Source organism: Jaculus jaculus, chromosome 19, assembly GCF_020740685.1.
Source record: "Jaculus jaculus isolate mJacJac1 chromosome 19, mJacJac1.mat.Y.cur, whole genome shotgun sequence".
NCBI classification, from domain to species: Eukaryota; Metazoa; Chordata; class Mammalia; order Rodentia; family Dipodidae; genus Jaculus; species Jaculus jaculus.
Window position 1 is genome coordinate 53,953,913 of NC_059120.1, and position 12,612 is coordinate 53,966,524.

At 50.0% G+C, this 12,612-nt stretch overlaps 1 protein-coding gene across 2 annotated transcripts in view; it reads right to left on the bottom strand.

The window, feature by feature from the left end:
- Positions 1 to 2,440: 2,440 nt before the first annotated feature.
- The window catches only part of Otud7b (OTU deubiquitinase 7B), a 64,244-nt gene continuing 54,072 nt past the window's right edge, over positions 2,441 to 12,612 (bottom strand). For both annotated transcript variants that reach the window (XM_045138136.1, XM_045138137.1), the window contains exons 8-12: positions 11,718 to 11,845; positions 10,313 to 10,462; positions 9,709 to 9,823; positions 8,396 to 8,480; positions 2,441 to 6,686 (exon numbers count right to left, since the gene is read on the bottom strand). In XM_045138136.1, the coding sequence (XP_044994071.1) occupies positions 5,487 to 6,686; positions 8,396 to 8,480; positions 9,709 to 9,823; positions 10,313 to 10,462; positions 11,718 to 11,845 (1,678 nt within the window). In that variant the 3' untranslated portion in view covers positions 2,441 to 5,486. The remainder of the gene's footprint in view (positions 6,687 to 8,395; positions 8,481 to 9,708; positions 9,824 to 10,312; positions 10,463 to 11,717; positions 11,846 to 12,612) is intronic.

Genomic DNA, 12,612 nt, shown 5'->3' on the forward strand with positions numbered 1-12,612 from the left:
TCTCCAACCAGACAACAGATCTCCAGACGAATGAGTCACATTAAGGACTCTGGGAACATCTCCTCAGCTCCAGGATCACAACTACCCCCGCCCCCACACACACCCATGCTACAACCCAAGAAGCCAAGACCACTGGGAGGCAAGTAAAAGAGATGCAGCTGAGGGTGACTTGTGGGGGGGGGGGGCAGCAGGTTTGATATGAATAGGACAGGAAATGAAATACAAAATAGGGGTTAATGAACTGCTGTTTTATTGTTTTTGAGTCTGTACAGCGGCAGCCATCCTTAGGTGGGGACTGTTTTCCAAAGTGACATTCGATACTGCTTCCCCCCACCCCCGCAACACGCACACACACTCTTCCAGCTTCAGTTCTAAAAGTTCCCCGTCTTGGCTGTAACTGTGGAAATAGTGAAACGACCATGAATAGGGAATCAGGCTAGAAGAAACAGGGATGTGCCTTGCTAGTGCGGGGTCTCAGAAGCCTGATCACACCAGTCCTAAAGGCGCACGTGTGCGCGCGCGCGCGCGCACACACACACACACACACACACCCCCCACATCCCACGAACCTTAACGATTCCACCTTCCCCAAAGTCTGTTGTCCCACGCAAACAGTGTACCGAGAGAGGCGTGTTCTGCCCGTTTAAAATCCCGTTGCGCACTGCCCTTCTCCCCACCGCCCTTCGTTCAGGGGCCTCGTTCTATTCAAGGCATGGGAGCAGGAGAGCAAGACAAGGGAAGTCAGGAGGGGGAAGAGGACTGGGGGAGGGGGTGGGAACCCATGGGGTGATGTGGATCAGCACCTAGCAAGGGGCAGCAGCTGAAGTTTAGGTGACAGGAAGACTGCCTCTCACCAATCCCGGGACCCAAATCCACTCTACCCGACGAAAGGGTGCAGAGAGGCAAGGGGCCCGAATTTTCCCCCGTTTTCTTTTTCCATTTATTTATTTATTTAGATGTAGCGTCTCACTCTACCTCAGGCTGACATGGAATTCACTATGGAGTCTCAAGGTGGCCTCGAACTCACGGCGATCCTCCTACCTCTGCCTCCCCAGTGCTGGGATTAAGGGGGTGCGCCACCATTCACGGCTTCCCCCCCCCCCTTTCCATTATCCTGCTGTGGTTACAGGTTTGTGCCAGGAGAAAGGGCCGCTGGGAGGGGCAGCTGGAGGAGGGAGGAGGGGCTGAGTGACTCAGAAGATGAGTCACGCATCCAGTTATAAGCGCAGGAGGAGGCCAAGGTCTTTCCCACCCCCACTGCCCTTAGCCAGCTTCCGTTTGTTTGTTCCTCTAGTGCCCCTTACCCACGTAGCCCCTGGAGGTGGTGGCACCGGGAGAGCGAATGGAAGCATCAGCTCGAGCACAGGAGGCAAGACGCCCTCTGCTGTGCAGATCGGACAGGTCTGCAAAGAGACAGCGCTCTGTGACTCACCCCTCCCCGAGGGAAAGAGCTTAGAAAAGCCTGGGGTGCAGGTCATTCCAGGCCAGGGAGGGGCTTCTGTCCTAATTCTGTCCTCTAAGCCAAGGCTTTTCAGAGCATTGCCTCCTTGGAAGAGGACAGAGACCAGGGCTGTCTGAGTAACGCATGGACAATCATGAGATGCTCTGAGATGCTTCTTTATTGGACATGTTTGAAAGGAGTAAGGATGGCAAGAGCCAGCTCCACTCTTCTCTTCGAGGCTCGGAAATCAGCTGCCAAGGGTACACGATGAAGTCTGAGTAATTTGTGCTGTGCTGGCCTGTGGACTTTAGCTTTGTTCTGAGAGGAAACCATGCCTACGGAGACAGAACGCACTTCTATGTTAAGGCCCTGCTGTAGGACACTGAACTGAACTTACGTCATTAATCAAAACCAGTTGACTGTAAGTCTCAGTGAAGCCAGCATAGGTTTAGGAAAGGTCTGGAGGCCTAACCTACGGTCTGTATTTGCTCTCCACTCGGGACAGGGCAGAGAACGCAGAGCGAGGGTAGCGCTGCGTTACGTGGGGAGAAAAGAACTCGGGAGACCTCCCTCTCCACCCAGAACTCCAGTGGGACACTAGATATCCGGGATTAAAAGAACTAGGTGCGCTTAAATGTAAGCGGGAGAGATGACATACCTCATCTAGGGATTCGGGGTCTGTCTTCCCCCCTCACTCACAGCTTCACCTCCTTAACCAACGTATGACTCCTTTGAGCACACACCTCCCTTCAGCCCAACACAGGACGAGCATGGCCTTTCAACCCCCCCCCCCCCACACACACTTTCTCTTTAAAACGCCACAAACCAATTCCCGTTGGCCCCCAGGCCGTGTTCACCGCTCCCATCTGAGCCCTCCCTCCCCAAAGAGCAACCAGACTTCACTCCTCCCTGCTGTACCCAGAGTCTCGGGGCCCTTCGTCCTTAGAATAAAGAGGTTGTTCGCTGTCTTAATAAATAATCGCTTTCCCACGCAAAACATAGTTTAATAAAAAACTCAAGACCCTCTAAAGTTTTATTTTACCATATTCACTCCTAGAACATCCTTCCCCTTCTCCAGAACTTCCATCCTTTTTTTTTTCTTTGAAAAAGCAAAACAAATAGATATTTGCTAATGTATAAATAAAAACAACCATGATACAAGGTTTTTGTTTTTCTTCATTTGTCCTCAGTTTTTAAAAACAGAAGTGTTAAATACAATCTAGTAACAGATCAAGTCCAAACACAGCAGTCCAATGGAGAACCAACTTCCCTGCTTTTATTCTCTGGGAAAGCCCTGGTCTCGGTCCACTCCTCCTGGCCCAGGCCAGCACCCTACAGTAAGGGAGAGGGGAGCAAGCAGTGCAGTCAGGGCGTGGGCTTGAGCCACCGGGCGTCAGGTTTGTGGTAGGGGTGGAGGCTCATGGGGGAGGGCCTCACCAGTGATATTCGAACTCCAGAAACGGACAAGACTGTGAGAGGAACAAAAGGCACTCACCTTGGGCACAAAATTGAAAGGGTGCTTCAAATACAGGCGCCAAAACAATACGACCTTGATACGGTACTTTTTAAAAATCAAAATTAGGATTAAAAGAAAACCAAAAAATTAAAGAAAGACAGAATCCATTCCCATATTTGCTCAACCCAGGCTTATTTCCTTCACCCTAATACTGGTCTTGTCATATCCTAAGATTCTGTTCAACATGAGTTTTTGACATTTTTAAAAATGCTGAATTAAAAAAATATTGATTTATGGTTATGGTGGCATACAGCTATAATCCTAGCACTTGGGAAGCTGAGGCAGAAGGATCACAAATTCAAGCCAGGTCTGGACTACAGAGGCAAGACCTGTCTCCAGAAACACAGTCTTGATTACTGAATAGTTTTAAATTAAGTGTCCAAGGGGAGTGCTCTTCCCATACCAGATTCCAGCCCTACCCAAAAACATACACACCCCTTCCTTTGAAACCTCACTGCTTCCTTAAAAGACTAAGAAAGACGGCCATGGTGTGCCATGCCTGTGATCCCAACACTTGGGAGGCTGAGGCTGGAAGACTGCTGTGAGCTGAAGGCCAGTCTGTACTACATAGTGAGTCCCAGTCTGGCCAGCCAGGGTTACATACAAAAGAAAACAAATGCCTAAGAATCACCATAGGAAATGATTAAATCAAATATGTTGAGGAAAAAAGGAAACAATGAGGAACCCTTGGCTGGCTTTGTTACTAGGCGTGGGGGAGGGGGAAACAGGTAACTTTCCTTACTAGGTAAAAGAAACGCAGACAAGAGTCCCCACAGCACGCACACAGGGCCATGTGTGACTGAGGTCAAATGTGGGGATTACATTCCACTAGACGGCTGGTGAGTGCACACATCAACAGAGAAATGCAAGTACAGAAAACAGTTAACACTCAGGACATGTAAGCACACTTATTCCCCTTCTTCACACGCACCCAGGAGTGTAGGTAGGTAATTGCATAGATGATTTTTTCCCCCAGGAAAAAATATAAAGAAAAAAGAAAATTGGCCCAGGATATATCTTCTGGTTTAAAGCTCTTAGAAATGGCTCCGGTCAGAGCATAGGCTGTCAAGACTTGTGCTTCGTGCAAACTGCAAGGCAGCTCTCGGCTGTGTCCACTCCCGTCCCCTGGAGACGAGGGTGGGCTCAGGAAAAGGGAGAAATCCAGACGGAACAGCTCACTGGGACTCATCTGCGGCCCATGGCTATAGTTCACTAAAATATATTTCTGTAACTATCTTTATAAATGTTCCCTAGCCCGTGTTTCAGCATCTGTCCTAATATAAAAAATAACTCTTCTTACAAAGATTTTTTTTTAATTTTTAATTAACCACAGATTAAGGTCAGCTATGGCTTAACAAAAGAAGCCAGGATGTTAAATTCTCCAGAAGTATACAGGAAGGAGAGAAAAAAAAAAATCACTTAAATGGGGGGGGGATATAGTAATCACTTTTTAAAACGTTTTTGTTTGTTGGGGATCTTTTGTTTCTTTTTCCTTTAAAAAGTTAGTAAAATAAGTTGCTTTCTACAGAAATGCAGCAGCAGAGGACAGTAGTGCTTTATGTAGGTTTTTGGTTTTGTCTGCAACAGTCTGGCCTGTCTCCACCCCTCCCGAGAAACACTCCAACTCCACGTGTGATTATTGCTAAGTAGTTAAAAATAGATCACTCTGCAACCATTCACCTGAAGCAATCTCAACACACACAGCTGCTCGTCTCATCATTCTCTTCTTTCCCAGAGGGAACTTTTTTAAAAAATGAAATGAAAATCTTTAAAAAGAAAATCACTACTTCTCAACTTAGCTGAGCTCAGCCATCAAAACAGATGAGGAAGAGAGGGCATAGTGGGCAGTAGGACCTAAAACTAGCATGGACAGACGCCTACCTAGAAGAAAACAACTTACGAGGACAAAGAATCCTCTTTTAAGTTCCTTCCTTTCCCAGCTCTATGAACTGGGGCGTGGACAACCCTCCTCCTAGCCGGGCCTCCTCGCCCAGCTCCCCCAGGAGGAAGGTTGTATTTTTGTGTGTGTGGTTGTTTTTGTTATTTTTTAAATCCAACCCTACCACCTACCTTAGTTCAAACCAATTTTGCCCAGTATCTGTTTCCCTCCACAGTCCCCTCCGCCACCACGCGCCTTCGTCCACCGCGAGGCGCTGTGGTCCGCTCTTCCTTCCGCACAGGCTCTCCCGAAGCCCCCGCCCCCAGCAAACATGCCCCGGCCTGGGCCCTGGCACCCAGGCCCTGGCACGGGACTCAAGAGGTTACGTGGCAGAATCATCGTCTTCCCCTGAACCCTTCTCGGTGCCATCAAGTCAAGCTCTGCCAAGGACCAGGCAGCCCCGGGGGCACCGGGCCTGGCCTGCTCTGGCCAGCCTGGCAGCGCCCGGGCACACTCACTTCCACAGTTTCCAGCCAGGCTCCCACCAACATCTCTGCGCGTGGCCCGTCCACGCGGGGCCGGGTCTCGGTGAGCCAGAGGGGTGAGCTTAGTTTTCCGTGTTTAGCCTCTTGCCCGCCACGGTCGCCCGCTCAGAACCTGTGCACAAGCAGCTCCCCGCCGGGCTCCCGCTCCCGCCGCCGCAGCTCCTCCCGGTAACAGCAGGAGCAGAAGTTGTTCGTCTCGGGGTGTCCATAGAAGCTGCAGTTCGGTTGTTTGCATTTGGTCTGGGTCGGCGGAAGCCCCCGGGGCCCTCCTGACCATCCGTCTGGCTCGGGGGGCTCTCGGTAGCCGTTGCTATAGGAATCAGCCACTCGGAACTGGGGTGGCAACAACGCACCCCGGGGTGTGCCATCCTTGCCTGGCTCCAGAGGAAGGATGCTGTCCTGGTGGGGGTAAGGGCGCCCGGGGGGGCACTGTCTGGGGAAGGTGGCATATGGTGGTAGGCCCCCCACACATGGACCCCCTGCCAACTGCCTCCGGGGTTCCTGGCAATGGACTCCACCCCCAGAAGGCCGAGGGATAGTGAAGCCCCCGGGATAGCCAGCAGAGAAAGCCACGGCCTTGGACTCGGCGGCGGGAGCAGTCAGCGGTTCCTCCCCACCATCGGGCTCGGGCTTTTTGGCTGGAGGAGGCCCACTGACTAACCCTCCGTTCACGATCTTCCTCTCCGCCTCCTTCTGCTTCTGCTCGGCCAGGAACCTCTCCTCGGCGTCGGCAAGGTAGCGCTGGACCATCTCCTCCTGATACTGATGGCGGTGGCCCATCTTCAGGGTGCCGACAAAGATGAACTTGCCTTCCCCCTGCATGGCGACCCTCATGATGCCCAGGCTCTGCATCACCTCCTGGCTGTACTTGCTCCCTCCACTGCCCGCCGACTCGGCCGCAGGCTTCTCCGCCGCTGGCCCGTCCCCAGCCGCCTCCTCCTTGCCGCCCTTCCAGCTCTTCAGGGAGTTCTTCTTCTTCTTCTCCAGGGTCTCGGTGCCACTGCTGACCCCCGCCCCGATCGCCACCCCTCCGGGCTTGGAGCCCTTGCCGTGCATCAGGCCCCCCATGTTCTTTTTGAGCTTGCTGCCCAAGGTTTTGCCAAAGCTGCCCAGCTTGTTGGCCACAGAATCTGCTCTCTTCTTGTCCTTTTCCCGGTCTCGCTTGGACTTCTCCTTCCGCTTGCTGCCCTCGTTGCTGGTAGAACTGCTGCCAACCGACTCCTTGTCTGACTCCCCAGACTCGGGAGTGGACCGGGGCTCATCTCCAGCTGAGGCCGTGGGGGACTCAGGCTGGGCCAGAGGGGCCTGGAAAAGAAAAGACCAGCGCTGTAGGCTCATTCACTGGGCAGGGGACGTTCCCACACCTTAAGCCCATCATGGTAAAAGCTGATATTCAGCCCCTGGGAACTCCATGCTTGCAGTTACTGTCTAGCTCCAGAGAAGGGCTGTTGCTATGACAGGGGAAGGATCACCCAGGAGGTCATGGTCCTCTCCGGTCCAGCCAGCTCTGTCATGGGCCAAGGGAAGGCGTGTCTGGCCTCTGAGTTCTTTCTTTCTTTTTTCTAAAAAAGATTTATTTTTACTTATTTATTTATTAGATGGGGGAGGGGAGGGAGCACGGGCACATCAGGGCCTCCATCCATTGCAAACGAACCCCAGGCACTTGTAACACTATGTGCACCTCGCTTAGGTGGGCCCTGGAGAATCAAACCGGAGTCCTTAGGCTTAGCAGGCATGCGCCTTAACCACAAAGCTGTCTCTCCAGCCCTGACATCTGATTTCTATCTCACTAACTGAAACCTTTTGTAATAAGGAGATAGCAAAATGAAGCCAGAGTTCTGGAGAGCCATGAAGAGAGAGAGACACTTCCTTCCCTCTTCTTCCCTTCTCCTGTCTCCCCTATGTAGACCAGGCTTATCTAGAACTCAATCCTCCTACCTCAACTTCCAAAATACTGGGATTACAGGTGTCTACCATTATACCTAGATGGGAAAATTTTACAGATTACAGATTTGCTTACATCAAATTTCTGTTCAGTTAATACTAAGTCTCAAGTAACCAACAAGCAACCAAGCCTGACCAATGTCCAATGTATATCTCCCACCCACCCCTACCTAGCATTTTTCTTTTTTCTTTTCTTTGGGTTTTTTTGAGGTAGGGTCTCCCTCTAGCCAAGGCTGTCCTGGAATCCACTATGTATTCTCAGGCAGGCCTCAAACTCACAGCAACCCTCCTGCCTCTGCCTCCTGAGTGCTGGGATTAAAGGTGTGCGCCACCAGACCTGACTCACCCAGCTTTTACATACTCAGCACTCTGAAGTCATAGATTTGCATTTGCTCTTGAATTCATGGGACCAGGAAATCTTTTAAGATATACTCTAAAAACATTTTATTTATTTGAGGGAGACAGAAAAAGAGGCAGAGAGAAAGGGCATGTGCCAGGGCCTCCAGCCATTGCAAACAAACTCCAGGCACATGTGTAATCTTGTGCACCTGGCTTTACAAGGGTTCTGGGGAACTGAACCTGGGTCTTTAGGTTTCTCAGGCAAGCACTTTAAATGCTAAACCTTCTCTCCAGCCCCTGTTTTAAGATATTCTGTCTCCTTGTGCCCAATGCAGAGGTCTATCTATAGAGGGGCAGAAACACAGAAAATAATCTCAGGTACATACACACACACGTACATGCACGCACACACACACATGGCCCAAACATGTTTCTGAAAGAATCTATTTTAGTAGTAGAAAGCAGAGCCTAGGGTTGGGGATGTTAATTCAGAGGCAGAGCTCTTGTGTAATCTTCAACGCAGCAGCATGTAAAAGAGCAGAGCCCGGCTGGAGAGACGGGGACCACAGAGGAGGAAAACGGGCGCAAAGGCAGGAAGAAGCGCTCTGACAACGTCCAGCTACTTCAAACCTTGGCTCATCAGCCACCACTCAACAGAGCCAGAGGACGCGCCATCTCCCAACCCGCCGTGGAAAATGAGGCAGCTGGGACACGGTGGGGCCGGGCCGCACCTGGGCATCAGAGGACAGCGGGATCCACTTCACGTTCATGTAACTGTGCAGCAGGTGGAGTTTGACCTCCAGGGATAGAATTATACTGTGAGAAAGAAAGAAGACAAAAACTTAAACGTACAGTGACCTTTTAAGAGCAAAGCCACATGATATAGTTGGAAAAAGGGATGATGGGAGGGCTACATGGCTAAGCGCTTAATTACGAAGCTTTATGATGTTGAGCAAGTCATTTCAACCTCCCTGAGCCTCAGCTGGGGCTGAGTACTCTTAATACTACCCACCCTGTGGCACTGTCAAGATGAAAACAAAGTTTGGAAAAGACCTACAGCATCTCAAAATTTGAACATACTAAACATTATTACTACTGTTGTTGTAAATATCATTGAGAAGATTCTGATCAAATTATTCAAATCAAATAAAGGTGAAACTCTGATTGTTTCCTTTGAGATAGGTCTTACCATGTAGCCCCAGCTAGCACGGAATTTCCCACATAACCCAGGCTGGCCTTTGAATGTGCACCACAGTGCCCAATTCTAAGAACTTATTTTTTTAAGAAAACACGGATTTGACAATTGTATGCTCTCCATAGGGAAGCTGTGGAGAGAGGCAGGATGAGGAGTTGTGAGGAGGAAAGAGAGAATGTATTTTTCTTGCTAAATACTATCAAGGTGAAGTCCAAGAGCAGACTGACTATATTGGTTATTTTATTTCATTTTTTTTTCCCCGAGGTAGGGTCTCACTCTAGCTCAGGCTGACCTGGAATTCACTATGTAGTCTCAAGGTGGCCTCAAACTCATAGTGATCCTCCTACCTCTGCCTCCTGAGTGCTGGGATTAAAGGTGTGTGCCGCCATGGCTGGTTGGCCAATATTTTAAACACCTCTGACTTAGGCTGGGATAAAAAATGTCATTTGGGCTGGAGAGATGGCTCAGCAATTAAGGCATTTGCTTGCAAAGCCTGATAGCCTGTGCTCGATTCCCCAGGACCCTTGTAAAGCCAGATGCACAAGGTGGCACATGTGTCTGGAGTTCATCGGCAATGTCTGGAGGCCCTGGTGCCCTCATCCTCTCTCCTCTCTCTCTCTCTCTCATAAATATATATATTTGATTCTGCTGAATTTCTAATCATGGTTTTAGGTACTCTGGGGTGTGTACCTGTGGAAACACTCCCTATTCTAGGACAAGAACAAGACAAAGTATCTACAACATCTGTGGGTCCTGGTGCCTCCAGGCTAAGACATCCTGGGGACATGGCCACTGTACGTAGAAGCCATCTCAGTTATGGAGTAGACAGAAAGGCTAGGCTTGCCTCACCTGGCCACCCGGACATTGTCATTGTCATCTTTGCCCCACTCCCAGTCTTTTCCTGGGTCCACAGCAAAGTGCAGGGGCAGCAGCCTGTGCTCGGAGTCTGTAAGCGGGATCACAGCTGGGGAGGAGAAGCACACTGTCAGGAAGTCTTCTTGAGAAGGGAGGCGATGAGGCACGTGGCTGCCCTCCCACCACGTCCAGGTCTTAATGACCAGAGCCGCATCTCAACTCTTACATGCAAACCACCCCCTGGCGGTAAAAAACCAGTGGCCTATCTTCTCCCTACTACCCAGCATGAAGCTCAGGACACTCCACGACCCCTGCCGTTCAGCCAACTAACAGTGGTGATACTCTTGCCAATTCCATGTATTCAAGGAATTCAACACCATCAGGATGAAAGAACATGCAGCAAAGCATCACTTAGAACTCTTTTGCTGTTGCTGTTAAATCTGACAGTCCTGGTATGTTGTACAGTTTCATAAGGCCTGGCAAGGTCTGGGCTTGCATGTCCCTAATTCTCGCCTCTCCTCCTCCATCAGCTCTCATTCCCACTCCTACTAGTGACAACAGCAGAGACCCAAGACAGACACAGACTCTGACTCTGCACCTTGTTCCTTGGCGTTCTCCTTCTGTTCCATGGACACAAGCGCAGAGAAGTGGGCCTGATCATAGGCCAGCACCAGAGGGGATCGGTGACACTGGCTGGCGGGGACCTCCAAGGGCAGATAGATTCCTCCAAAAGGAATAGGGGCGAATGCTGCAGGAAACCATCCAGATGATTACTAAGGCTATGCCTGCCTAGTGGACAATCTCTTCACCCCTCTCTCAACTGGGCCCAACATTTCTTTTTCTTTTTCCAGGCAGGGTCTCACTCCAGCCCAGGCTGACCTGGGACTCCCCTCATAGTCCCAGGCTGGCCTTGAACTCACAGTGATCCTCTTACCTCTGCCCTCCCCCCAACTTTCTAAAGATATGTAGACCAGGCTGGCCTCAAAGAGTTCCCTCTTTCCTTCTAATTTGTTTAATAATTCTTCCCCAAGACTGGGGAGATGGCTCAGCAGGTATGAACACTTGCTGTCAAACATGAGAGTCTGAGAGGGCCTAAGATGGCATGAGTTTTATCCCCAGCAACCACATAAAATGTATGCCTATAATCAAAGCCCTATGGTGGGCAAAAACTAGAAAAACGGGCTGCAGAGAAAGCTTAGCAGTTAAGGCGCTTGCCTGCAAAGCCAAAGGACCCAGGTTTGATTCCCCAGGATCTACATAAGCTAGATGCACAAGGTGGCACATGCATCTGGAGTTCGTTTGCAGTGGCTGGAGCCCTGTCATGCCCATATTCTCTCTCTCTCTCTCTGCCTATTTCTCTTTCTCTCAAATAAATAAGTAAAATATTTGAAAAAGAATTATAAAAAAAACTGGAGCCGGGCGTGGTGGCGCACACCTTTAATCCCAGCACTCGGGAGGCAGAGGTAGGAGGATCGCCATGAGTTCAAGGCCACCCTGAGACTCCATAGTGAATTCCAGGTCAGTCTGGGCCAGAGTGAGACCCTACCTCGAAAAAAAAAAAAACTGGAAAATTGCTGGGGCGTGTTGGTCAGCCAGCCTGAGCAAAAGTAGCCACTCCAGGTTCAGCGGTACTCTGTTTCAAAGAAATAAACCAGAAGAGTGATGGGGGACAACTGCCTCTCTCCTCTGGCTTCTACATGGGTGTGTGTGCAGTGCGTGCATATGTGCACACGCACATGTACACACATTACACACATACACACACCATGCCGCACACACACACACATGCATGAAAAAGCCAAACAAAAATAAAAATTTTTAAATGATAACCCTTTCCCAAGAAACCTTGTCAATTAACCCCAAATGTTATCTTTCGAATCTTAACAATTTTGAATTGTTCTATTTATACATTTTCCCCAAAGTTCCTACCCTACTCTCAATGTTCAGACCAAGGTTATGGGCGTAGGGGTTCTGGGCAGAGGGGGGACCCTTGGATGACTCACCTTCCCCTCCAGAGTCCCTCAGCATGGTGTCTGCCACCACCACCACGGGCCTTCTTAGCACGTGCGCAAGGACGAAGACGTGAAATTCCTCTAGGCTCTCGTACACTGGCTCCTCCGCACTCTCCACGCTGCGTGACAGGAGTGGGGAAGGGCACAGCCGGGGTGGGGAGAAAACAAGAATCCTGAAGACCAGGGCTGGAGAGATGGCTTAATGGGAAAGGCACCTGCCTATGAAGCCTAAGGACCCAGGTTTGATTCTCCAGGACCTACATAAACCAGATACACAAGGTGGCGCATGTGTCTGGAGTTCATTTGTAGTGGCTGGAGGCCTTGGCACACCCATTCTCTCTCTCTCTCTCTCTCTCTCTCTCTCTCTCTCTCTCTCTCTCTCTCTTCTCGGTCTCAAAAATAAATTTAAAAATTTTTTAAAAAAGATTCCTGAAGACCAGTTCTGAAGGGAGGTCAAAGAATGCCCTTCCTTGTTTTGCTCATCCCAAGGCTTCCCCTATAAAAGATGATGATGATGGTGATTTTATAGGGTCTCGTTCTAGCCCAGGCTAACCTGGAATTCTCTATGTAGTCTCAGGCTGGCCTCGAATTCATGGTGATCCTCCTACCTCTGCCTCCAGAGTGCTGGGATTAAAGGCATGCACTGTCACACCTGGCTTTTCGTAATTTATTTTCTGAACATATTGAGCCATCTGTCCTTTAGTTTCTCAAAGTCTAAATGAGATACAATCACAATTCCTTAACGGGATGTAAGAGAAACCTTAGTATGAACACACAAACATATGGGGACTGTTTAGTGTCACCTATCATGTGCTCCACATCTCTACATCCCAGCATCAGCAGTAGTTCCAGAAATGTCCTTTACTGCTACGTTCTTCTCTGACTG